This window comes from Apus apus, chromosome 6 (assembly GCF_020740795.1).
Source record: "Apus apus isolate bApuApu2 chromosome 6, bApuApu2.pri.cur, whole genome shotgun sequence".
Taxonomy (NCBI): Eukaryota; Metazoa; Chordata; class Aves; order Apodiformes; family Apodidae; genus Apus; species Apus apus.
Window position 1 is genome coordinate 23933158 of NC_067287.1, and position 27109 is coordinate 23960266.

At 40.2% G+C, this 27109-nt stretch overlaps 1 protein-coding gene across 5 annotated transcripts; it reads left to right on the top strand.

The window, feature by feature from the left end:
- The first annotated feature begins 1629 nt into the window (after window positions 1-1629).
- Window positions 1630-25332, top strand: RBM45 (RNA binding motif protein 45). Of its 5 annotated transcripts, XR_007889826.1 has the most exons (12): window positions 1650-2012; window positions 3503-3625; window positions 3750-3876; window positions 5455-5565; window positions 5915-6094; window positions 6985-7114; window positions 8363-8459; window positions 8797-8963; window positions 10356-10552; window positions 17897-17996; window positions 18325-18404; window positions 20848-25332. XR_007889826.1 is itself a non-coding variant. In XM_051622803.1 (10 exons), the coding sequence occupies exons 1-9, from the start codon at window positions 1734-1736 to the stop codon at window positions 10546-10548; spliced, it is 1407 nt and encodes a 468-aa protein (XP_051478763.1). In that variant the 5' UTR covers window positions 1630-1733; the 3' UTR covers window positions 10549-10552; window positions 13541-13860. The 5 variants fall into 5 exon arrangements, 4 of the variants coding, with proteins under 4 accessions (XP_051478763.1, XP_051478764.1, XP_051478765.1 ...); XM_051622803.1 differs by lacking the exons at window positions 17897-17996; window positions 18325-18404; window positions 20848-25332 and adding an exon at window positions 13541-13860 and having other exon boundaries at window positions 1630-2012; XM_051622804.1 differs by lacking the exons at window positions 18325-18404; window positions 20848-25332 and having other exon boundaries at window positions 17897-18262.
- Window positions 25333-27109: the final 1777 nt, after the last annotated feature.

Consider the following 27109-nt stretch of genomic DNA (forward strand, 5'->3'; position numbering starts at 1 on the left):
TCCAGCCTGTGCTGGCCATGGTAACAGAACTGTGGTCAGGGCCACTTATAACCCTGGGGCACTGACAACTCAGGTATTCAGCTGAGGAATACTTTGGTTTTGAATCCAACTATAAAAGATGAAATGAACTTTATAATAACATTGTATTCTTCACATTTTGTTAGCTGCATGCTTATTTTCCTACAGGTAGTTTTGCGTGCCCCTCATATCCCAAGAGTTCACAAGATGCACATTAAGCCCTGCTGTCGCCTATGTCAGCAAAAGCCTTGAAAATGGTTTCTTCATGGAGGAAGTCTCTCTTTATGACACTAGTGCTCTTCCAAAGGAGGCAGGTCACCATGCAGTGTAGTGTTTTTGGTTGAAGGAAGCCCATTAAAATAAATAAATTATTGCAACAGAAGTTAGTATGTCAGGGAAATATTGACAGAGTACAAAACTGGGTGGAGTGGTTGATAAACCAGAGGGTTATGCTGACATCCAGATGGAGCTCACAGGCTGAAGAATGGTCTGACAGGAGCATCAAAAAGTTCAACAGAGGGAAATGCAGAGTCCCGCACTTTGGGAGGAACAGCCCCATGCACTAGTACATGCTGGAGAACAGCCTGATGAAAGCAGCTTTGCAGAAAAGGACTTGAACCTCATAGTAGATGCCAGGGTGAACATGAGCCAGCAACGTGTCCTTGTGGCAAGGAAGGCTACCAGTATCCTGGGCTGCATTAGGAGGAGTGTCACCAGCAGGACAAGGGAGATGATCCTTCTGCATTCAGGACCAGTGAAGCCACACCTGGGGTACTATGTCCAGCTCTGAGCTCCTCAGTATGAAAGACACAGACATGCTGGGGAGAGTCCATCTAAGGGCCACAAAGGTGACTAAGGGACTGCAGCATCTCTCCTACGAGGAAAGGATGAAAGAGCTGAGACTGTTTAGCCCAGAGAAGAGAAGCCTTGGGCGAATCTCATCGGTGTGTATAAATAGCTGAAGGGATGGAATGAAGAACGTCGATCCAGATGCTGCTTAGTGCTGTCCGGTGACGGGACGTAAGGCAATGGGCACAAACTGAAACACAGCAGGTTCCATCTGAACATCGGGAAATGCTTTTTTACCGTGAGGGTGACCAAGCACTGGGACAAGTTGCCCAGAGAGGCTGTGGAGTCTCCCTCCTTCCTTGGAGACATTCAGAAGCCGCCCGGACACGGCGCGGGGGGCCGGCTCGCAGTGGCGGTGCCTTCGCAGGGGCTGGTCCCGGGGACCTCCCCACGCTGCCGCTGCTCAGGGGCTTCGCGGCACCGCCCGCGGCCGGGCCGGGGGGAGCCGGGAGGGCCCCTCCTCGGCACCCACCCTCCGTCTCTCCCTGCTCAGTCCCTCCCACCCGCTGCCGGGAGCAGGCGGCCCGCCCGGGCCCGCAGGCGCTCCCAGGGCACAGCCCCGCCCGCAGAGGCCCCGCCCGCAGAGGCCCCGCCCGCAGAGGCCCCGCCCGCAGAGGCCCCGCCCGCAGAGGCCCCGCCCGCAGAGGCCCCGCCCGCAGAGGCCCCGCCCGCAGAGGCCCCGCCCGCAGAGGCCCCGCCCGGCGCAGGCAGCGCCGCGGCCCCGAGTGGGCGCGGGGAGGAGGAAGGGGCGCGGCTGCGCGGAGGGGGCGGGGGCCGTGGTACCGCCCCGCCGGAAGGGGAGCCGCGGCCTCTCCCCGCCGGCCCCCGAGGAAAGGCCGGCAGCGCCGGGAGCCCGGGGCCCCGCTATGGAGGAGGGCAGCGGCTGCCGCCTCTCGGCCGAGTGCCTGGACGAGCCGCCCAACAGCCGCGTCTTCGTGGTGCTGGGCAAGGACACCAGCGAGGCGCTGATCAGGGAGCGCTTTGCTCCCTTCGGGGACATCCAGAACGTCTGGCTGCTGCGGGACAAGCGCACCAACGAGTCCCGCGGCATCGCCTTCATCAAGTTCGCCCGCAGCTCGCAGGCCTGCCGGGCCATGGAGGAGATGCACGGCCGCAGCCTGCTCCCCGACGCCAAGCCCATCAAGGTACAGCTGCCTTCCTGCTGGGAGCGCGGCCCGCCGGGGCCTCCCCGCTCCCTGCCCGGCAGGGCGGCAGGGCGGCAGGCCTCGGCCCGAGCCCCGAGCGGGCCGCCGGGCTGTGGTGTGGAGCTGTGCGGGGCAGCGGGAAGCCCCTCCGCGGGCTGCGGGGCGGCGGGTGGCGGAGCCAGCCTGGAGCGGCCCTGGAGGTCCCGCAGCGAGCTGCCCGCCCGGCTGGGCGGCGGGCGGGGAGGGCAGGCCGGCTCCTGCTGGCTTTCTCTCCGTGCGTGCTGCGGGTGCTGATGTTCTCAGCCTGTTGGGTCAAACACTGGGCGGTTTCTGCTGCGGGGCTTAGGGGCTTGGTGACGCTCTTCGGAGGAGCTGCGGTGGGTCCCGCCCTGGCCCGGCGCTCCCACGCGAGACACAGGCTGCAACAGGCCTGGGGCAGACGCAGAGCCTGGAAACGAGCTTCGTTTTTTACTCTTATTTTTTAACTTATCTCTGTGAAAGGTATCTGTGAAAGACAAGATATTTTAAGTGTTGTAAGGAAGGTTGACATGGCTAAATAGAACTGTCTTGCAAGAATATTTTATATTGGTTTTATATCTTGAGCAGTTTTTTTCAGGACAGTTATGGTTTTTTTTAAACCTATGGGACTCCTGGGCAGCTTTCAGTCTCTTGATTTCCTTTACTCCAAGTACTGGGAAGATATGAATGACTTTGAACAGAAAAAGAAGATTCCATGTTTCTCATTTGAAAAAGCAATTGAGTCAGTCAAATCTTTTCTGAAGAACTTGCCATTAGCAGCCAAAAGATCAGACCATTAGAATGCATGACTATTAGAAAAGTAATTTCAGAGCTCTGTTAAATCACTTGCTGCTTTTGTGTAAGAGGCTTACTCTGATGTTTGTTTGGCTTTTTAATCGGTTGTTTTGTTTTTCACCAGGTTGTCTTTTGGGGTGCACTTTTGAGATTAAACTTATTTCAGTAATTAAAAAATATTTGATCAGTTACATATGTGGGAAGTTATGATCCTTACAGAGCACTAGACATGCAAACTTTGGCCCAACTTGAGGAGTGAACTGCAGTAGCAAGTCTTGGTTAAGCTGCTAGGCTCTTTTGTTACTGCTGCTGTACCAGGCATGCTGCAGTAGTGCATGTGTTGCTACCTCACATGCCACCTGTGACATTGGCAGTGCTGCTGAATCAGGCTTTGATATTCCTGATCATTCCTCATTATTCTGGTGAGAACTTCTGCTGGCTTTTGTCCTGTTTGGGAAACCATTTGAGGTTTAGGGTGTTGGTAGGTCTCTCATCATAGATGCATCTATGATCAGATATAGGGTTTTCTTGCTCTTTTTCCCCCCTGTATTAGGAAAGTAATTTATGTGAAAAATAAATACAAAGACTTGTTAAAACAAACAATTGTTCTTGCTTGTTGATATGTAGTTAAGACTGCATTTCTCTAGTAATTAATGTCTGTGTAATTAATTTGTTAGGTATTTATTGCACAGTCAAGAGCTTCTGGAAGCCACCGAGATGTTGAAGATGAGGAGCTTACACGAATCTTTGTTATGATACCAAAAACCTTTACAGAGGAAGATCTGCAAGAGAACTTTAAGGTACTCAGTATTTGTTAATTGTTATTTTAAATTGGCTTTTTCTTAACTTACCAGAAAGTCTTAACACAGGAAACTTTGATGCATTTTCAAATTCTGTAAACTAATACCCTTTTTAATTTTTTAGATGTATGGAGACATTGAATATTGCAGCATAATTAAAAACAAGACTACTGGAGAAAGTAAAGGTTTGGGCTACGTGCGGTATTTAAAACCATCGCAAGCTGCCCGAGCAATTGAAGAGTGTGATCGAAGTAAGAATATTACTTAATCCTTTCAGGGGTTTCACAGTTAGTGTACTTTGTGATTTTTAGTCTTATTTGCAGGTAAATTATTTATGACGTAAACACATCTTCAGACTAAGTTCTCTTGCAGATAAAATGCCAGCATTATTAACATTTGTTGAGAACAGTCGCCTGATTACATTCTGGCAGGCCCAAACTGTGAGTAAAATCAGTGAAGAGTTTGGAAATGGATAGAGAGGTTGCTTTCATGAATTATGTCCTGGTTTGAATGCTAAGATGAAGCCAATTTTCTTTTTTCTTTTTTGTCTTTTTTTTTTCCCTTCAGTGAGCTGTCTTTTAACTAACATATACATTCCAGCATTACCAGTCAACTAGCTGGAAAACTTGCTGCTAGTTAAAAGAGAGCTCACTGAAGAAAAAAAGGTCTGTGAGAAGAATATTGGCTTCATCCCGGCTCGAACCAGGACACACTATCATTGGTCTGTAAGCTAGGCTTCATACACAGTAATATCTCATTGCAATATATCTCTGAGAATATGAATTTACATATACATTTGATAATCCATAGGGCTTCTGTTGTGGTTACATTTAGTTAAGAACGAATTTATCCTAATTGAAGTTTTTGTTTTGCCATGAATGAAAGACTTTGCTTTATGACCAACCATTGTTCATGCTCTAGTACCTGTGTTCCTGAATTTCAGTGAATTTGGTGAAAGGCCACCAAGGTGGTCAAGGCTGATGCACAAGATGTATTGCTCATCCAGGAGGAGGGCTTTTGGGGAAACCTGGTAGCAGCCTTCCAGTCTGACCTCCTGTTTTGTGTTCACTTGAGCACAAATACAAAACAACTTGGTGTGTGAATGTAGGTTTTTTTTGTTGTTGTGTGCTTTTTTCCCCTGTTAATGTACATAGTAGTTATATCTATCAAAAGTGGTTTACTAACATTGTATCTGTGACAATTCTTGCATAGGAATATGAGTCCAAGATTATTTAGCAGTTAAATTTTATCTCCTTTCTGCTGTGAAGTTAAAATGAAGTTAGTTGGATAGCCTGAGTGTAATACCTAATTTTTTCATGAAAGCAAAACCTGAGTCAGTGCAAAACATAAATAAACTGCTGTTACAGTGTGGAAACTCAAGTGATTGCCTGTAGAACATCTCTGAATCCTGCCAGCTATTACAGAATGTTTGAGGTTGGAAGGTCACCTCTGGAGATCATCTTGTCCATTGCCCCTGCTCCACTAGGGTCACCTGGGCACCAGTGTTGTCCAGAACAGTGTCCAGACACCTTTGAATATCTCTAAGGATGGAGACTACACAAGCTTCCTGGGCAACCTGTGCCAATCCTCAGTCACCCTCACAGCAACTAGGCTTTGTTGTCCTTAATTTGTGCAGAGGACTAGTTCTATGTGGAAGTTGTTGGCTTTAACACAATTGATAAATCAGACTTCAAGAGCTATAAATATTATTATTATTACTTACTGGATTTTCTGAATAATAAGTTTCTAAATATGGTACTCAAAGAATAAAGGTCTGGTCAGGTAATTCAGATGTGTTGTGTTGCTATATGTGTGGTCATTTCTTTCAGGCTACAGGGCCATTTTGGCTGAACCTAAAAATAAGTCATCTGAGTCTTTTGAACATGAGTATTACAGCAGTAGCATGAGGCAAGAACTAAGAGGAAATACACTTCCATGTTGTAAGTAACAGCTTTGCATACTAAAAGAGATTTGCAGTATTGAGTATGATCAGAAAGTAAGAATGCCATTTGGAAGAAGGGAAGCTAATGGAGGCTTAGCTCAACACTTACATTGAATAGGCTGAGTGTTGGAGTTAGGAGTGAGACAGGCATTTATTTTCTATATTTTTGTGACTCACTTTGTTCTAGTTGGCTGATTATTTTGTCTACACTGGTGAAAGAGATGTTACTTTTACTATATTATTAATTTAGATTACTTTTAAAAGTTGAATGAAAAATATATATGAAATTAAGGCGTGCTAGTGTGATGACATGGCTTATTTATTTATTTATTTATTAAATAACTGAGGTGTGCAGCCAGAGTTTTGCAGCTTTGAAAAAAATGACAGCAGAATTCAGGAGCCTCTCTCCAAACGTCTGTCAGTGGTCTCACGGCTTCCCTTTACTCAAGAGCAGCTGTTTGCCCTCTTTGATCTAGTCCCAGGACTGGAATATTGTGACGTTCAACGAGATCCTCATACCAATAGTGGTAAGTAAAAGTACAAAGTGACTTAGTTTTTTCTTTCATATGAAGGGAATTTATCTTAATTGTACTTCAATTAATTTGTATTGCAAAGTACAGTGGATTTTCTGGACCGAATTAATGTTTTATGTATCAGTGGCTGCTGCAGTCACTGATGCATAATTCAGTTTTGTTTGAACCCGTTTACGAGTAGCCTTAAATATCTTATTTTCAGATGGTAAAATCTCACGAAGGACAGTATTAAAACCTTAAGTGGTTTTCTTTTTGGCAAATTAAGTGAATGGTTTGGGGCAGAATAAAAAGAAAAATTTTGAACTATTATACATCTAGCTTTAATGTTCTATAAACAGATCTTTGGATTTTTCATCTTGAAACAGGGGTTTGTGTGTGTTTGTGTGTAGAAGCTGAAATGAGTAAATAAGATTAAATCATTCCAAACCAAATAATTTTGTATTGGAATGTTTATTTTGGTTTAGTCATCATATAGTTTTGCTATTGTTGAGGAAAATGTGGAAAAGCTAAGTTTGAAATGGAAGTGATTCAGAGGGTAACATTGTAACATTACAGTACTCTTTATTCACTCTTGAGGGGATAATTACATTTTAAAGTGGAACTGTTTGTTTCTAATTCAGGGTTAGGCAAGATGGTTTTTACTTAGTTTTTTATTACCAGCTTTTCAAATTAGCATAAAAAAAGCTGATCTGTCACTAGTTAATTCCACTGAAGTTTTCTGTACAATTACTGGTAATGATGCTGTTAAGTAGTGTACTACGTGATAAAAAGACTTAAGAACTTTGTATCGTGCATGACTGATGTGCAATTTAAGCTTATCACTTGATAGTTTGTTCTTGGGATTTACCCGTATCATACTGCAACTGCGTGCACTGTATTTGTAGGGTATGCTGTGATTCAGTACAGTACTGCTGCATCAGCCATATATGCCAAGTATAAGTTACACGGTTTTGAATATCCTCCTGGAAATCGATTAACTGTCATTTTCCTAGACGATGGAAGTGATAGCTCAGAGTAAGTACCAATACACAGAGATGGAATGTTTAAGTTGTGTTCTGGAGAGCAAAGTTTAAAATAAGTATTTTTTTTAACATAAGAAGTAACAGAAGTCCTGTGATCTTGTTCCACAGTTGTAGATAGTATTTACTGAAATTCAAATGTTGTGGGGTTTTTGAATGGTTTAGAGTAAGCTTTTTGAAACTTAGTAGTCTGTAATACAGAAAATATTTAAATATATATTTTTAAGATACATTGGAAAATCTTGGGTTTGGCAAGAATCTTTGTAAATGTCTCTAATGTCAAGGCTGGAATACGTTTTTGAGGTTTTTGTGTTAAAAACATACTTATCTAATTGCTGTCTTCATTGTGTTTGCAGTGCCGCTAACAGTAGCCTCTTGAAGCGCTTACGTAGAATAAAACTGTTGGGTGTTGAGGATCTGATATCCCCACTGCACGGGGATCATCAGGTTTTACTGTGACCATCACTAATGTATGCTAGGATTTGAATGTTCATTACAAGTTGGAGTGGCTTACATATGTTCCTGCAGTGTGTGTTTTGGCTTAGTTTCATCCTAAAGGAGTCTAGTTCATGTCAAACCTATTCTGCAATATGAATGAGGACAGTAAGGAGGGACAATGGGAGACTCACTTCAGAAGTGTGTGCCTGATCTAAACTAAAAAAATAAACCACTGTAATAATACTTCTTGCAAACAACTGTCCTTTGTTCTTCAATAATTCCTGCTATTTCTTGGTCCTGCAACACAGGCTGTGAATCTGTGCAAAAAGTGCAATTGCTTTTTCTTGCTCTGCAACAGAACAAAGAAATTACAGGAAAATAAGACCTTGGAAGTAAGCTTTCTGTGATAATATTCTGACTTTTGAATTGAATCTTTGTGCTCTTTATTGAAATGAGGAATTTTTCTGTCCCTTCTACCTTTTAGGCACCTTTCACAAAATGCAGTGGGCTCTACAGAGTTAACTTTTTAATATTTTCCCCTAGAGTATTAAAAAAAGCAAAGAGTTTTTTAACTCCATATGTAAAAATATGAGTGTTTTCAGTGAGTTGCAGCTAGCATGCATTCTTTCAGATCATGTCTAGCATGTCATGAAAGCCTGACTTAATTTTTGTTATCTATACGAGTTTACAGATTTCCAGAGGTAATGTTAGATGTGCATTAAAACTGAACTTGCACTTGTGGAATTTAAGATTACTCTAACTTGGCTCTCTCTTTAAAATAGTTAATTATCACTTCTGCTTGCAGTCTCATCAGAAAAATGGCAACACAGCTAGTAACAGCACAGGTGTCATCAGTTTTGTGGAATAACAATGCAATTGTTCAGCAGTATAGGACCCCTCCTGTAAGTTAATATGATGGTTACTATTAATATTCTTCTGAATTGCTGTAATAAACTTCAGATATGTTAATAAAGAACATTATTCACTTTCTTCTATAACTGTTTTAGATGCTGTATTTTCAAGTTCTACTTCTGGTTAGTTTGTACATTTTAATTCCCTGTAAAGTTACCTGACCTTACTTGGATTTATTGTCCAATTAAATGAAATAACCAAATTAAACTAGTTTAAGATGAGAACTAGTAGAGACTGTTTATGTTCTCTGTTAGAAAAAAAAAAAAAGATAAGGTAACATTTCACCCCGGCAGATAATTTATACCTGCATTTTTTTCCCTGTCTCAGCAGGCATTGGGAGGAACTTCTGGCTCATCATTAGTCCAGCCCCAAACAGATGCTATACTTCCACCACACAAAAAAAAAGATCCACCTGACACTTGTGTGAAGGAAAGGCTTTTCATACTTTTTCATCCTCATCCTCTACCTGTAAATGTATTGGAGGATGTGTTCTGGTAAGACTTCATAGTAAGTGTTCTCAAAAAAAAAAAAGAAACCTTGAAATAATTAAAATAAATCTTGAAAATAAAAAAAAATATTGTCATAATGAAAACTCTTTTTAGAAAAGACAATGTACAGGGATCATTAAGTAGTGTGAACAACAGGTAACAGTCACTTTTGAAACAAGTGTGTACGGGAATTCACTTTGAAACACAGATGCAATGGTGTCTGTGCAGTAGCTTTGTTATTGGTTAACATCATCTGAAGTAAAATGTCCAGTCTCTAATTTCTTAACCAAAAATGCAGTGCTTCCTGTTCTTATAGCTTAATTTATTTAGTGTTGTCTTTCACATCTTTTGATAAGGAATTTAGGTATTTTGATAAATATCCACAGTTACTTGAGAAGTAAGTATAGGAAATTTTTTTTATGTCCTGAGAGATATTGATGGTTTGCCTCTTACTGACCCTATTTCAGCTGTCCTTTCACACTGCCTCCTTATGAGGATCAAAGCCTTGACTGATGATTTTTGGTATCTTTAAAACAGGTCTATAGTTCAGCTGTTCTCCAGTATTTTATATTATTTACTTTTAGTATACTCTTGAAGAAAGGACAACGCTTCCCTCTTCTAATGACTGGCATTTGCAGTTAATCTTTCCAAAGCCCAAGTATTTTCAAAGCACCACAAGGGGAAAAGAAACACTGTGCATTTGTGTGGAGTTTATAACTGTGCCTATTTGATATACTGGATTTTCTTAATCAGATGCTGGAGAAGAAAAAGGCTGTGCATGGTAGTCTTGACACTTGCATAACTTCAGTATTAAGCAAGCAGGCTTCATTGTTTGAATAAATTTTTTGAGGAACTGTCCAGGAATCTCCTGAGGACTTGGAAATCTGGCTTTTCCCCTAAAGCTTTAGCACTTGCTTTCTGAGTCATATTAATGGTACCTTTTCAAAGATGAATCACAATTGAAGTTCACCTAAGTGAGATGCAAGTTAAGCCTCTGAATTATCTGTTGTTTTCTGTGTGTTCTTTTTGGTTTGTTTGGCGTTGTTTGTTGTTTTGTTTTTGTGGGGTTTTTTGAGTGCCATTTACTGTTTGGGGACTATGGTATTGATTAGCTTTCCATATTCTTTTAAGCAAGAGATAAATCACTAGTGCTTGTGGTTCTGCTGTAATACTCTGTAGAACACATTGCCTATGAACTTCTGGTTTTATTTCTATTCTGCCTGGAATTCTAGATAAGGGAGTATGAAAATTTGAAGTTTTGGAGGAGGGTAGCACAAGAAAATATAGCATACCTAGGAGAATATAGCTTTTGCAGTTACCAAATCATATATGCTTGAGATTGGATAGTAGGTATCCATGTTGCAGCAAAACCTGTACGTTATCTTTTTTGTTTTACAGTCGTTTTGGGCACTTGATAAAAGTTTATCTTGTGGCTGGAAAAAATGTGGCCTATGCAAAATTTGCAGACAGAGCAAGTGCCAGTGATGCCATAACTGCGTTACATGGCAAGATTGTGAATGGTGTCAGGCTTAAAGTGAGACTGGCAGACTCGCCTTCAGAAGAATCTAACAAGCGTCTGAGAACTTACTGAGCAGGTGAGTGCCCAGTCTGAGCTGGTACTTTAACTGAAGTCCAACTACTTGAAATAGTGATAGGCAAAGCATTTTGAAGTTAGATATGAACATATAACAATGAAATCTGTTTTCAGTCAACAACTTCAAATTTGTCGTGTGTGTGTTTATATGTGCACACATAAATTTTTTAGTAAAAATCAATTTTTTTAATTTTTTAAACACATGTGAACCAGTTAATTAACATCAACCTGGATGTTCACAGAAGTAGTCACTTTGTATGTAAGAAGATCAGTTAACATTTAAAACAGTATGCAAAAATAAACAATGCAACTGAGATCAGCTTGTGTGTGTCTTTCATTAAAATGCATGCTTTTGCAGTGGTGTTGGATTAAGATGCGGAGTTCAGCTTTTAAAGGGCAGAGGAAGGAAAGGATTAAATAGAAAAGGATGGGAGGACAGGTAAGGTTGTCAGGTGAAACTCAATGTTTGGGATATTTGAGTCATCTGGATTCTCAGAAATCAGATGTAGCTGGAATGTAGTGTGATAGTGAAGACAATATTGTAGAGCCTGTTTAGGAGGGAATGAGGTGTGTGTTTGAGGTGAGTAGTTTTGAGAGTTGATGCTTATGGCCCATGAAAGCTGGCTAAGCTCCAAGGTATGTTTTATAGATATCAGAGACCAAATTCACTTATTCTTTCAAAACATTGGTTTGATTAATATTATATTTTTAAAACGTATTTTTTAACATTAGGACTGTTACTAAAAGAGAAATATAGTTGGAAGAAGGGCTAAGCCCTTTTGTCTACAAAATAGCTCGCAAATATTACTGTAACTACGAAATAATTTCAGTAGCCATATTAGCTTTACAGGGGACATGCAGTTTCTCTTTAACTTACTCAGGAAACACCACATGAAATCTTGACTCTCTTTGCATTAATACTTCAGTTTCAGTCCTTGTACCTTTCTTTGTGTAGATCTTTGTGACCCAGGAGTTGCAAAGTCCAAGAAAGATTATGCCCACCATGTTCTTTTCCTCCTTTTTTCCTGAGAACATTTATATTCTTTTGATAAGCAGCAGCTACTAGAGGTGGCCTTAGTATTTTTTGCACACCACTTTCTTTAAAAAAAAAAAAAAAAAAGAAACAAAAAAAAGGATTTTTGGTGTTCTTTTTTTCTGCATTCAATTGTAGCCAAAACTCATTTGAAACATCTTTTAATCATTGGCTCTGGTGAATGCAACTTTAAGTAACTTGTACCCATGCTCTTATCTTTGTGCAAACTTTTGTTTGATTTTAACGTGACTCTTACTTTCAATGAGAAAATGCCAGCCTCTTGATCACTACAGAAGAAACTGATGTTATATCCTATCTAAAGTTCTGTTGTATTGCTTGCCTCTTACTTCTAACAAGGTGACTGGATTTCTGTAGTATTCATTTCTGTACAAGCTTCTTTGATAAAAATCTGTTACAAGATCTGTGAATGCAATGGAATCTATATGAAAATAATTCAATTGAATTGAATAATTTAAATCAAATATGTATAATTTCAAAGCAGTCTTTATCTGCATGTCTGAAGTTTTTTCCAATAATATTTTCTTATGTAAATAATATTTTAAAATGTAGAATTTACAACATTGTTTCTTAAAAATGTTGTAATGTCATTATAGTGATACACTACTGATAATGCATTACAATGTAAATTTCTGATTATGAGGATAATCATAAGGTCTGTTAGCCTACAACAACCTTATCATGAGAATTTTAATACATGTGTATTCTAAACTAATACATCTCATGAATTTTGCAGGCTCTGGTTCTCCTATAAGTCAATGAAAATTTGATTGTTTATATCAGTAGTTAATAGTAACAGAGAAATTATGGGAATACAGACCATTAACGTTCTCTTAACTACCTTAATTTCTAATGTAAGTTGGATTTTTTTGGGGAGTGAGGTTCTCCTCTTTAGGCTAAGTAAGTATTAGTGGCTGAAATAATAACTTTAAACTATCCGGTTTTGACTCAGTGTAGGCTTGAGAAGACAACTACAGTGTCTACTTCTAGGCAGTTGTTTAAAGCAGAAGCTCCCTTGGCGTTGAGCAGTTTGTTCTCTCCACATGGGTATTTGTGTTTCTTGCCAGATGCCTGTTGTATGTATCGCACAAAAGTAGAAAAGGAAGGAAGGAATTTGATATCTTTCAAAAGAATGTGTTGTGCATTTCTGAGTAATCTCTTCATTGAAACCTAGTATTCTATTTAAACACTACCCCTCCCAAAGGAAACACCCCACAGACAAAAAAACCTGCCAAGTTCCTTCTTCTGGACCACAACACTCTTCGTTAAGCTTTCAAGTAGCCCTTAGCAAGCTGAGCTTCTAACTAGCACTGCCTTAGAAATACAAAACACAGATACCTAGAGCTGGATTCTTTGTCTCTTAATAATAATTGCTGATTGGCCTTAACCCACAGCAAAGGGATTGATTGCATTTTTCCTCCTCTGAGAATGTTTGGTAGGTTTTTTTAAAATGAATTATTTAGTTACTAAGTTGAAAAAATACTACCCTGCCTTGAAATATGTGGCTTTTATTATTTTGTCCTGAAACAGTTCTGTTTCACTGATTTGGTTTGCATTCCTTTTTTTTTTTTTTTAGTTGAAACTTAAACTTCAGGGTTTTAATAATTAAAAGTGTATTTATAATTTATTTCTGCGCAAAAATGTTTTCAAAAAGTAATTCTATTGTAGTTAATTTTTTAGAAGTCTGGAGCATATTTTAACTGTATTTTGTATCAACAATATACTGTAGAATAATTGGTGGCTTTCACACAGTGCTCAGAAAGCTACTACTTTAAAAGCTAGAGAAGCATATATAAAATGTTCATATTTTTCTTCTAAATATGTTTAAAGCCTCATTGATACGGTGGTGTAATACTTATTTTCTATAAGATATATATTAAAATAAAAATAGATATATTCCTTTTTGATGCTGGTTTTTTACTTGTGTTTTTTCTACAGAAACTAAAAAATGACTTGACCCTCAGCTAGCTGACTGACTGACTGAAAACATGACTAGACATGGTTCCTGTGGACAGTGACAGCTTTTTAAAAAATTGTTACTTAGCTGGTCTCTTTATGTATATATGGCACTTCCTGGTTTTGAAAATACAGACATGCAGTTTTGAAAATTATGTAGACCTTAAAAATTGTAAACTAGTGGTTGTTCTTGTACTAGTCTATGATCTTGTATTACAGAAATATCTCGTGTTTAACTAAATTCCTCCTCTAAGGTGGAAATTACAATGATGGGGGAAATAAAGGAGTCAGCATTTTGTGGCTTGACTGGTTACTTGATAATCATTCAGATTATAATTGTTAGTATAGAAGATGTTTCTTGTGGTCTGAACAGCATTGAAAACTGAAGTACAGCTTCAGTAAGTACTGAAGTACAAGTACAGCTGAAGTACAGTAAGTCCAAAGAAAGTAACTGCTTCAAAAACTGCTGGTAAACCTGAAAATATTAAGCTAGATTCAAGAAAATACCTGTAATCAAGAAAATTATTCAAGTACATTCTCAAATATTTTGGTCATAATTACTTTATGTTCTGTTTAGTGAAAAGGACATTTGACTGTGGGTCAGACTACCAGAGCTGCTTGTATTTATCCTTTCTTATCCTGAGGTCTTTTGGTTATAACTGCGGGGGAATCATGGAGTTTAGGGGTGGGGTTTTTCATCTGGAGTTGTTTTTTTTGGCCTTTCATATTTTTTTAATAAGCTTTCAATGCATCGGTTTAAGTAAAAATTGGACAATTCAGCATTTCCGCAAGATTAAGAGGATTCCAATGTTGATGAAGAGTAAATGAGGGTAGTTTGTTCCACAGATAATCTTTAAATGTCAAACGCTCCTCAGTGTATTCCTGAGTACTGCTTGTTGAATTGAAAATACCCTGGTTATTTTTAATAACTTCTACAGATAGAATGGATAAATTCTGGTTGTCTGCACACTGGAGGGCAGTCATGCTCTTGGGTGCATCCTGCCTCCCAGTGTCTGATCCTGGTCCCTTGGTGTCAGTGTGGTGAGAGACAGGGGAGCATCCTGCAACTTCCTCTGTCTCAGCACCTTTGGGAAGATTTCCCTAGTCCACAGGAAAACGGGTAAGTGCAAGTCTTACTCCCTCAACTGCCAGGTGGGAAACCAGTGAATTTGGTTTCAGAGTAGATATGGCCAGTGTGCAGGATTTTAATATGATGGGGAGATTTGCTTACAGTGGTAAGGGGGACTGAGTCACAGGGGAGAGAGTGAATGGCAGCCCATAGTGGATGTGGATAGTGGGGTTTATCTGAGAACCAACAAGATATCAGCTTTTTTCCTACCTTTATAACTTCATGCTTTTCTTCCCTCCCTGCTAGCAGCATTATGTTCATGTAGCATCAGTTTCCCTTCCTGGCAGGGAGATTGCTGCTCTCAGGAGGGCTGGACAGAAAGTTGCATTTGTGCTGTGCAGCTGCTCACAGTCACCAGTCTTGGGTCCCACTGGGTGGTGTCCCTGGACAGCCTTTGGCATTTGTTTTTATGCAGCTCAATGAGCTTCAGGATTATTGTCACCTTCTACAGTCTTCACCTCCTGCTTCTCTGTCCCCTTACTCTTCTCAAGAGTGCTACTTCTTACTTTGCAGCCTCCCTTCTGGTGCTCCAAGCCCCTGGCTTTCCCAGCCTCAATAGTAAGTTGTCAGAAGCACAGCACCTTCTAATTGGGGGCCTTGTCTTGTTTCTCCTAATTTAAGCTATGTTTTTATCTACAACAGATGGCCTGCTTTCCTTCTTTTTTTTTTTTTATTTTTCAAAGTGAAGGAGTAAATTAGAAGGTATTGGGAAATACCTCCAGTTGTAAGTAGCTGACAGCTGTAGGTGCAACCCTTTTTGATGTTTCTCCATTGTTTCACAAAAGCAAAAGACAGACATTTGTTAAAGCAATGGCCCTGGTTGGGGAGGAAGAGGAGGGTGCAGAACAGCAGAGGCTTCAATACAATCTTTTTAACTGGAAGAGAAGTTTATTCAAGACTTAAAACTCTGCCATTTGTGCTTTACAGTCAGCTTTAAAATACTGCTAGAATACAACCCTAGATTGGCCATCTAGTAATGTCATGTGTCTTCACCTATTATCAAATTAATGTGATTAGAAGGGTATTAAAATGTGGTGGTGTACTTACAATTTCTTATGCAGTACAAATTTTAAAGCATTTTGTGAATAGGTTTCTAATACCAGAAAAGGCCCCATTCAATTAGTTTGTCTTTATTTCCTGCTCTTTATAAAAAGCATCAGTACAAATATTGTGTTAGAGAGGGTATATGAAAATGATCACTCTCATTTGCAGTTGGTTTAGAAGGTTAAAATTTAAGTGACAATCTGTACTTAAAGAGCCACAAACCAGAGCTGTTTCTTATGTTAAATGAATATTGGAATTAAAATGTTAAGATATGAGGAAGCTGCAGAATAAAGGTTGCCTAAGAAACCTCCTTGTGCTTGCCATTCCCCTTATGTGTGCTATGATGCTGTCCTTGGTGACTCACCAGCAGCTTTTTTCCCTGAGAGCAGTTTTATTCATTCAGCACAAAAAACAAAATTGAATCAGGGCTGAGCAGTTAAAGCAGCCTGTCAAATTCCTGCCTAATTTGTTGTAGATGTTAGAAATTATGTAGTGAACAAAACAGGTTTATAGTTGAGTCTGGAGAATGGGGACCCTATCTTTGACTCTGGCCCAGAGATTTAATTTTTTGGGGGGCGGGGGAGGCTTTCTGTTTTTCTGGGCTTCCTCTGGAAAAGTCCTCTTTGGGTTTTGTTGTGTTTTTCATTTGTTTCCCTTGTCCACACCACAAATTTTGAGTAGAATTTGGGGCTTTCCTTTATTTGCTTTGAGGAAATAATTCTGACCAGCTTGCCATATTTCCAGAGCTCCAGAACTATCAAGCAGCACCTTTGTAGCACTAAATGTACAGTGTACGTGTGTAGGGAGTCAGTATGTTGAAAGCACCAGTCCTAGTGTGCAGACATGACAGGGACACTCCTAGTCTGGCAGGTCTGAGACGTGTTGCTGGACATGTGTGGTACGGTGTATCTGCATGCTGGGAGTGAGCTAAAACACAGCCTACAAGGTGTGAGGTGCTAGCACAAGCATCTTTTCAGTGTATGTGCAAATCTTTTCTGTCTTCGCTGAAGGGAGTGCACTGAAGTATAGGATAATGCTGGGTGTGTTGTGTAGGTATCAGGTGAAACGCTGAGAATCTCTGTATAGTCAGCTGAAAAAAACCTCATTTATGTGCTTGACCAGGCTTTTTCATGAGTCTCTTCTGTGTCACAACCCCCAGCCTCCTGTGGCACTGAAGGTGGATGCCTGGATGTTTGGGTGATGTAAACATCCACAGGGGAGTGTAAATGCTCAAAAATGAAGTGACTGGTGTTTGAGCTTGGCCATCCAAGATGTGAAAGGAGAATCATCTGTTAAAATGATCCTTACTGCGTGTCCATGGGAAGAGTGGGCCACTGCACTTCCCTGGGCACGGAAGATCAGTGCTCTGTATGCAGTGCTGCTTTGGGCTACAGTTTGTGTACATTTTGCTATTTTAAAGTCTCCTGGTGTTTTTTATTGGATATGATATTCGTCACTCCCTATTTAAATTGCTAAATAGCACTACTGCTAAGTAGCTGGCACACTGCTTTTCTACGTCATTTCACTGATACGAAAAAACTGCTGAGTGAATGAGCATTAGGGGGTTTGGGTGGTGTTTTCCAGTGGCAATGCTTTAATATTGGTAAGTAGAATTTAGTAGGTTTATTTGTAAGGGACTTGGATTTCAGCTGTGTTCATCAGCCATATTTTCTGTTGGCAGTGAATGAGGCTTTTTTACCTTTTGAAAATGAGATAAAACAGATTTCATACATTATGCTAAATGACATCCAGTAGAAATCAGTGTGTCTGTTTGCAGAGTCATAACCACTTGATCAGCAGAGGAGCTTTGTTTGTGTATAACTGGAGAAACTAATTTACTTATGTTGTCTGAATGTCTGCATTAAGGTATTTCTGATCATTAAGTGAAAAAAGCCCATTCTCAAGAGGGCTGGGTATTCAGGATGATCTGATCTGCGAGTCAGTGATGGCACTTCATTCCCTTCATGGGGTCATGAGGTTACCTCCTACCTGAGACTTTGGTGGTGCAAACCGCTACAAGAGTGCTTCACATGAGGGCAGAGCCAGGTTTGCACTGAACAGTGAAGTTGGATTTCCTTCACATCCTTCCTCTCTTTTTCTTTCCTGTTAATGGTCCATTTTCTGCCTCAGGGTACTCTGTCATGTTATTTCTGCTCTGTCTACAGAGATGTCTGCAACACCAGGCACCTCCACTCTTTCAATTACTGTAGCACTGAGTAAGAAACAGAGGAAGGAACAATCATACGTACGTGGAAGCTGCTGAAGGTGAGAACAACATGCAGTTATGTGCACAGCTCTGGTTGAGGAAAACTACTCATTTCATATTATCACTGTACATTTTTCTAAACTTTCTATCTTTATTTGTTGAACATTCACTTAAAACTTACACAAAGTCTGCTCAATTGTTTTCCAAAAATGCCAGATTTGAACTACAGTTGGACTGGCCAATTTTCTCCCAAATAATCTAGGGAAAAAATTATAAATGGAAGATGGAGGGTTAATCATGCCAAGTTCTCTTAGTTAGAAAAAAGGGCCAAAGGGGGATGCCAGAGACTGCAGGGCTGGGAGGTGATCGATCTCACTGTTTCGGCAGAGGTCACTGGTGCCTTGGGTGTGCAGGAGGAGGCTGCAACTGAAAATTGACACTACTGAAAACCTTCATCTGCTTCTCAGGTAATCACCTTATTTATGGAGTTTCTTAACCAAAAGTAGTTGTGGGTTTTTTCACAGATAGTTATCTCAAGGTGTGTAAATTATAAATGCATAACTTAAAATACGTTATTAATAAATAATACTTATTAAATTGAAAATATTTAAAGTAATTGAATTTATTAATTTAAAGGTAATTGCAAGAAGACAGTAGTGGAGAGTAATTGAGAGAGAATCCTAGCATAACTTGTATCTTTTCTCTGAATAATTTTTTAAACCATCAGTTTCTCTTTAGCCTCTTAGTTTTTAAATAAAAATTATCTATTTTTGCTTGCACAAGTCTCACATGCCTATTTCTGATTTTTAAAATGAATTTAAAGCACCAGAGGCTTTTAATGGTTTTGTAAATGCAGATGAGCCAAATAGTTCTAAAATTATCATGCCCAGTATGAAAAATTTTCTATGAGACGCCTGGAAACACCACAAACGGAATATCTCTTCATATCATTTCTTGGCATTTTTGCTATTTCTTGTAAAAGATCAGGAGTGAGATAATGAGCAGGAACTAGGAAGAGAACCAGAGAAAAGAAGGACAAAACAAAGGAATAATAAGGAAAGTGATAAAGAAGGAGCTATGATACTGAGACAACAGAATAGGAAACAGTCTAATAAGAAGTAAGGTATGGCGAGGTTCCTGAGGGGAAAGTCAGTTCAGATGTGGGAAAAAGCAGGATAATCCACATGATTCATATCTGAAGACAGAAAATATGGAGGGCACTGTGGTGCTCTGGAAGCCAAGTACTTTACAGTTGGATGTTGGGATTTAGTCTTTTGGATGGAGGCCTAGCACAAATGAATTGCAGGAGCCCTTAGTTCAATCTGTAGTAACACCACCCTTTTGTGTCTTATTTCTACTTTGTTTTACAATACGTTGTGATGCACCATGCACATTTCATATGCACATAATTAATATTATGGCACGAGGATTACTTTTAGAACAATATCTAGTATTTAAAAATGTGTGCTTTCTGTTGAGCTCCATTGTGGGGTTGGGTCATTTCCCCTCTCTGCCTCTGCTGCAGGGTAGTTCACCGTGCGCTCCAGCCCACCCCAGCTGCCCCGAGTTCAGCGAACACCTCGCAGCACAAATGTGCATTGGGTCGCTCATCCACTGCCTCTGCTTTTGGCAGGGATGAGCACAGCAGCAGAAGCTTGGCTTACAGGCAGGATCAGGCCTCCTGCAGCCAGCCTGATGCTGTATTGCCCTCGAAAACCTCCAGGTGGTTCCAGATGCTTCAGACAGCTCTGGTAGCTGAAGCTGTGGAGACAAAAGCAGGCAGCTTTTCGTAAGGCAACTCTGCTGAGAATGAGAGCAAAAGATGCTGCTGAATGTAACACACAGTTCAGCTGTTTGCTCTACTTGGTTATAAATGCTTAAGAGGGAGCTTTAAGGAGGAGCTGCTTGGAGGGATGATGGCCTTTACAGCCTTGGTGCTTTGTGAACATCTTACACCACAGCTTGAAAATAACACTTCAGTTCTCTACAATCCACATATTTGAAAAATGGTGGGGCTGTTTTGAACTATACATGGCTCGGTCAGATTCATTAAATTCCAACAAAAGACTTTTATTTAATCTACTTTAGCAATATGCATCTGCCTGCTTCCAAACCTTAATTGTCTTACTAATTTTTCTTGAAAGTTTGCAAGCTCTGTGGGGCTTGGGAAGGTGGGGCTTCACCCAACGTAAAGTGTGAAGTGTTCAAATTAATGTTAGCACACAATATATGCAGGACCTCACTAAGACTGAAGAGTTAACTGCTGACCAGACCCTGCTCTATATTTAAAAGTGTTTACAAATCTTGAGCATGGTAGTGCAGAAGATACCATGGGAGTTGTTCCAACTCTTCTGCCTGAGTTCTGTCTTTGGAAAGTGCTAATGAATAACTTTTTATGGTGTTAGTTTAAGAAATCCAAGACAGTGTTAACAGAGCATATTCTGTTATGTGGACATGAAAACTCTCTTAGAAATGCAAATATATGCTGGAAATATTTTCTGAAATTGAAATTACAAGCAACTTCACAAACAAAATTGCAAGACTGCTTGAAGTTATTTTAAGTAACAGAATTGTTTATTGTCCTCATCCTGGGCACACTGAATCCCCTCCTAATGTGTTGGTTACATTTAAGAATAGCAGGGGTAAAGTTATATTTAATCAGCAACAAAAAAGTCAGAGGCATCGACATGTGAAAATGTGCACTGTGTCTTGACCTACTGATGTGTTTAACTTTTTATCAAGTCCACAGAATTCATTTCTATTCAGAGTTTGCTTCTACTGTAGTAATGCTGGAGAACACGGAAATGTGCTGCTTCTCCATAACAACATACCAGCTTAGCTGCTAGAATTCTGGGAATAAGTTATCCATGCACAGGTATCACAGTAGCTTTTTCCTTTGCTGATTTAAAGGACAAGGACGTGAAGATGGCCTCGATGCCGTAAGTAACGACATTCTTGGAATTCTATCCTGGTGGCAATCTGAACCAGATGATCTCTGCTGTGGCTTTGGAAAAGTAAAGTAGGTAGTTCTCAAAGAGTGCAGAGGAAACTGTACCCCTGTAACCCTTTATAAATTTATTCTAGGGGGTGTACTGAGATAAGCATTTTTTAAATATTGAAGTTTTAAAGAACTTGGCCTAGAATGAAAACTAGAGTGCTGGTAATATCCAGAAGGGTGATAAGGGTTTTATTAACAAACTTTCCAAAGCAGGGTTGGAAGGCTTCCTTTCTTTCTTTTGGCTGTTGTTTAAAATGTATAGCTTAAAAGTGTTTATACTGCTTTGGTTTTGCAGTTTACACAATAAAGAAATCTTATGCATTTTACTGAAGATGAGGCCATGGGACTACTATTCATTGCAAAAATCAAGTATGAAACAAACTCTTTTCCTTATATTTGAGTGGAGATAACTAGCTATACAGAGTATCAACCATACAGATTTTGTTTAAATGAGATTTACCCACTCCAGCTGATATGTCATGTTTATCTTCAGGGATTCTTGGAGTTCTGCCAAACTGCATTTCAGATTTGCTTTTCAGATTTCTAGTTTATTGTATTTAATAGGAATATTCTTAATAGAACTCTTATAATTTGTGATTATCTATGTAAGATGATTATCTGTCATTTGAGTTTTAAAGCATCTCCGGCTGGTTCTACTTCCCTTTCCAGTTTCTTCTATGAGAAGAAATCACTATCTCCTTTCCAAGATGTCCAAGAATGGTTTAGATTTATTCTTGTGATGATCTATGGATATGGAAAGTATTTTCATTATATTCAATATGTATGTTATTATGATTCAGGATTTATCTTGCTTCATACTTCCCCAGTCTTGTATAAAGGAGAGAAAAATAGTGCTGATCTGAATAGATTGATGCATATGGATTAACACTGCTGAAACTGAAGAGCAAAGTGTTCAGAAAACAGTTCTTCCAAAATCTCTTCAGGGCAATGTAAAAACACCCAAAAAGGATAGATCAAGAGCTAAGAGTCTGATTTGACTCCCAGTGAAGATGGTAAAAGGCAGGAGTATGCTTTCATACCTAGAGATGCTGCTTGTCCTTGGGTTCTCACACCTAAGTGAGCAGAAAGAAAAGAATAAACAATCTGAATAGCTGTAGAGAACCAGCATAAACATCCATTTAATGTGGTGTCCTGCTCTCCACAGTGGCTGGAAACTGATGCCTTTGGAGAGCAGTGCCTTCCAGAAGGCACCTTTCAAACAGGAACTGCAAAGGAAATTATTGTGCTCAAAAGCTACAGATAGCTTTCATTCATTCATATAATCCCTGCTTAAAAACATCTGTCTCTTCAGCTTTGTAGTTTTGTATAGCAGCAAGACATCTAATTTACTAACACTGCGTGGAAGAGTTCTTCTCAGCTGTTGTTTTATAAACTCGCTGCCTGATCACTTACTGAAGTCTTGTATGATGGAAAACAGCACATGATCATTTCCTGTCAGCCTTCTATGAATCATTTGGGATTTTATAGGTTGGAAGATAATCCTTTCTCAGTCTGTTCTCCAGCTATAAGTTCTTTCCTCATGCAGATGTATTCCCACACCTTTGCATATTCTTTTAGCCTCATTCATGCATTTTCTAGTTCCACATTTTCATGTGAAGGAACCAGAACTGTATACAGAGCTCAAGTGCACAAGAGATACACACAGAAGTGTAATGAACTCTTCTGCTTTATTCTGTTGCTTTTGGAGTAATTTATAACATTTTTGCCTTCAGCTTGCTACTCAGCAGTAGTCCAGGTTTGCAGAAAACTACTCACAATAACTCCAAATGATAAAGGGTAATTTAGAGTCCATTGTTACATATATCTAGTTAGGTTTGTTTTCATTGCTGTTTACATTAGTTTGCAGTTATTGACATAGACTTTCATCCACCATCTCATTGCCCTGTCACTCTCTATTGTCAGATCCTTCTACAGCTGCTTAGTCAACTTTCATTTTGCTTACCGTAAGTAATTTTGCATCAGTCAGAAGCCTGGGAGTTTCTTCTTCCTTACAGAAGTAATTCTAGGCTATTCAGGTGCAACAGTACTTGGCCTGAAGTATTTTAAGTAATTCAGCCCTAAGGAGGACTCAAAGAACCAAGTAAATAATGTTGTGTTGTATGGTCAGTATCTGTGACAGAAAGAGGCGTTGATCTGGTTTCCTACTCAGGATGGAGTTATCTTATGTCAGTCCTGATGGTAGCTGTGATTTCTGATACTTGAAGATGGCTTTTCAGTCTTCTGGCATTCTGGTACTCCAGGGCACACCCAGTTAATCTCACTGGAGCTTGCCTTTTGCTGCCTGTTGCAGTTGAAATGTTTTGACGCAGTGATGATTTCACAGTGATTCATAAATTATTAGTGGTGTAAGGTAGATCAGTGGTTAAATTTTAGCAGCACTTATTGATAAAACAATTTGAAATTAACAAGTGATTAAATATATATATATAAAATAATCAAAACAGTGGCTTTATTACAGCTTAGATAATTACAAGATTTATGCTGACTTAAGACAGGGTTTCCTAAACTGATAGATAGATAGATAGATAGATAGATAGATAGATAGATAGATAGATAGATAGATAGATAGAGTATGCATACACAGATACAAGTATTTGGGCCCAGTAAAACAGAAGAGGCTTGCCTATAGTTTAAACGTGCCTATTTGAGTATGGAGAAAATACACACAATGCATCAGCATTCCTCAGCGAGTGAGAATTGAAACTCAAGGAGGACAAACTCACCAGGTTTTCCATCACCTTTGTTGGCAGATGGTCCTCGAGTGTGTGTGTCCCAGCCTGGGGGAGATTCCTGGTCACAGTGCACTATAAACCAGGATTGCTCAAAGGGTCTTGCTTAGAATTGCTATTTATGGGGTCCAAGATAACTGACTTTTATGAGATACTTTTCCATTTCAGCCCATCTTGGATGATGCAATATTCTGGTGCTTTCTGCCAGTGCATGTGCCCAGAGCTTGCTAGATTTTGGAGTTCTGGTGAGTTCTGGCACTGCCCCACTGTGGGCTACAACCCAAGTGCAGGTGTATTAGGCTGTCAGGAGGTGATTGATCATCAATACTGTTCCTGGGAATAAAGGGGGTGTCAGGAGCCAGGTTTGCCAAGGGGGCACATTAATGCTCTAATCCACTGCTTTTAATATAGGTATACATGTATTACATTGCCAGGAGGTAATAGATTGTCATTATTGTCCCCAAAGTACAGGGGGAGCAGAAGCCAGGGGCATTATGGGGTTGCCTAAGTGTTCTGGTGCACTGCCTTTCAGAATCCACACCTGACTTCCCAAGTTGGTGTGTGACCTGGGAGGGGGAATCACACCAAGTACCAAGTGGCCCAAGAGCAGAGGGGTTGCATCATCTCACTGCCTTTACAGTGTGTGCTCTATGAGCCTCCTGCTGCCTAATTTGTTTTATTATCAGCCGGTCCTTAATAGTCTTTGGTACTCTTATTTCATGCTTGTTTTTCAAAGCATTTCCAGTTCACTGGTTACTACTGCTGTACTCTTACTGTTTTGCATAATTTTAATTAATTTGCAAAAAAGGCAAGACGTAATTTGTGAAAATCTTTTACAAAAATATGCCTTGCCTTAGGGTACTGTTTTGCCAAACACACACAAACCCTAACAATAACTGACAGCAAAGAAACAAAAATATTGGTACTACAGGAGAAAATAAGAAGGTAGTCTTCAGATTCTGTAAGTAAATATTTGCAATGCCCACAGATCTGCTTATCCACGTATTTTATTTATAAACTTCACTGCTGCCTAAATTAAAGAATGGCACATTTCAAAGTAATTTGTCCTGTGAAGAATCATGGAAGGAATTCTGTGGTTTAACCTGGGGAAATGTTATCTTTGCATGGAGAGTTGAACTATGTTTTACAGCTTTCCTTTTTGAGAACATGCCTCCCAGCTGCTAATGAGACTAAACCTGAAGAAGAACAGATCAAGTTCTTGGATGGATAAAATAGAATGTAGCTCCTCTCCTGTGTTCTTACCTCAGCATTTCTTCGATATATGCAAAGTTTTGTTCCTGGTGGTATAAACTATGAGTAAATATCAGTGAAAAAAATTCTTACATCATTGAGTAACAACTGCACTGATTTTCAAAAAGTTTAAATAAGACTGTATAGGATCAGCTTACATCAACACTTTTTGCCAGTGTTTCTGAAGTGATATGGTTATAATCTACAGATATGTCATTGTGAATCCATCCAAATAAAAGCTTATTTAAAGAGTAAAAAGTTTTATGTAGGCAAGCCCTAGAATTTGAGGAGGGCATTCAGTAATATTTTGTCATCCATCATCTATGTAATAATTATAGAATTAAGAAAAATAAAATTAAACTGCCTTTCTAGATGTTTGTTTCTCTTGAGTTAAGTATAGACAAATCAGTAAAAAAAATAATAAAACTTTGCCAAAAGCCATTTAATAATTTGGTATCAAGATCATTAGAGAATATTAAGTTGTTCAGAAACAAGTAATCTAATTAACAAGTTTTATGTAGTTTCTTTCTATTCATGATTCAGCTTTTCAGGTTAGAAATGTTGAGTGTCCACCTGACTGAACTGAGTAATGGTGGTGTTGAATGGTGTCCTTTAAGATACAATTAAGAGTTGTGTCCTTTATCTCCTTGCTGTTACTTATTTCTTTTAAGAGAAAAATTCCTACATACATAATTACTACATTCCTAGTATGATTAAGCTTTCCAGAATGTATGTGGTTTGTTACTTAATCTTTCTGTGGATTTTATATTAAAACTTACCCTGCTAACTCCCAAAATCCTGCTTAACATTTTTCCTGCCTCAGCTCTGGAAAACTGAAAAGAGAGGAAAAAAAATACTTGTATTACTTAATGAATTCCCTTAGTTCGTTCAGCCACATTCAGAATGAGACTTAGAAGTTCAGCTGAGAGAATGAAGTGTGGGTTTTTTTGTTGATTTGTTGTTTTTCTGTTTGTTTGGTTTTTTTCTGAGAAGCTTATCCTAGAAGTTACACTAAAAATGCTGTGTCAAGGGAACCTTGTCTGGAGGTCTCTCCTTTGATAGAAAACCAGCATTTTTCATGCCACTGTCCTCAAAATGATCCACTGCTGCGCAACGATGCTGCTGGATCTGGAACTGCCAGTTTGAGAAATCAGGAAAATACAAACCAACATCACACCACCTGTTCATCTTTGCTTAATGAATAATGTAGGCTCAATAATTGGCTTTCTAAAATCCTGTATATCTCTCTACTTTTTCCAAGGAATTTGCCATTTTTATCCCTTCTCTTATTGAAATTTGCTGTCCCTGGCACCTGGTTCTCCAGGGATTTCAGTGTATTTTTCTTGGATGACAAAATACATTTCCCATTTTTTTACTATGAACTGGACAGCAGGGCTAAGCTGAAGGATTTAAACAGGACAGCCGTGAGGACTTTGGTTCGCTAAGAGAGGCCTCAGAATCAGCCCGTGTGCCAGCCTCGGGGACAGGGAGTGACCAGGCTCTGTCAGGAGGACCCGGGTGCCAGAGGTGAGTCATTAACCAGAGAGATGAGCCTGCAACCTGTCTCCACAGCAGGGTGACCTGTGCCATTCGGTAGCTTCTCTACAGCAGACAGTCCACTTGCCTGTGTCTGAGCCATCAAGGATGTCATGGAAGCTCAGAGGGTCTACAGGAAAAAAGAAGAAAGCTAGTATGGGTTAAACCAAGGCGGCATTTTTTTTTCCAATAAGCTCCCGTTATCTGATGACAAAGACCAAACCAGCTAAGGCGACGAGAGCTGGGGGCCGGTGCCGGGCTGGGTGCGGTGCTGCCGTTCCCGGGCGGTGCGGGCAGCCCTGCCCGCTCCGCTCTCCCTTTGTCTGACACCGCCTCCCACCCGTGGCGGGAGGACCCCTCGCCTGAGCACATCCCGTTGTCGCCCACGTGCTTCCCCGTTTAATTTTAGCCCTGATCTCATGACCGAAGCCCGTTACTCGGTCCCCGCCGATGACACGGGGACCGTTTCTCCGGCACGCAGGCACCAACTTGGCTCCGGGCGTTGCTTCGCGCAACGGGGCCGGCTCCGGGCGCGGCTGCCGAGCCGTGCCGGGCCTGCGGGGTGCGGAGCGAGCCGAGCCGTGCCCAGCCGCTTGTGCCCCGCGCTCGGCAGGAGCATCCCTGGGCCGCCTGTGCC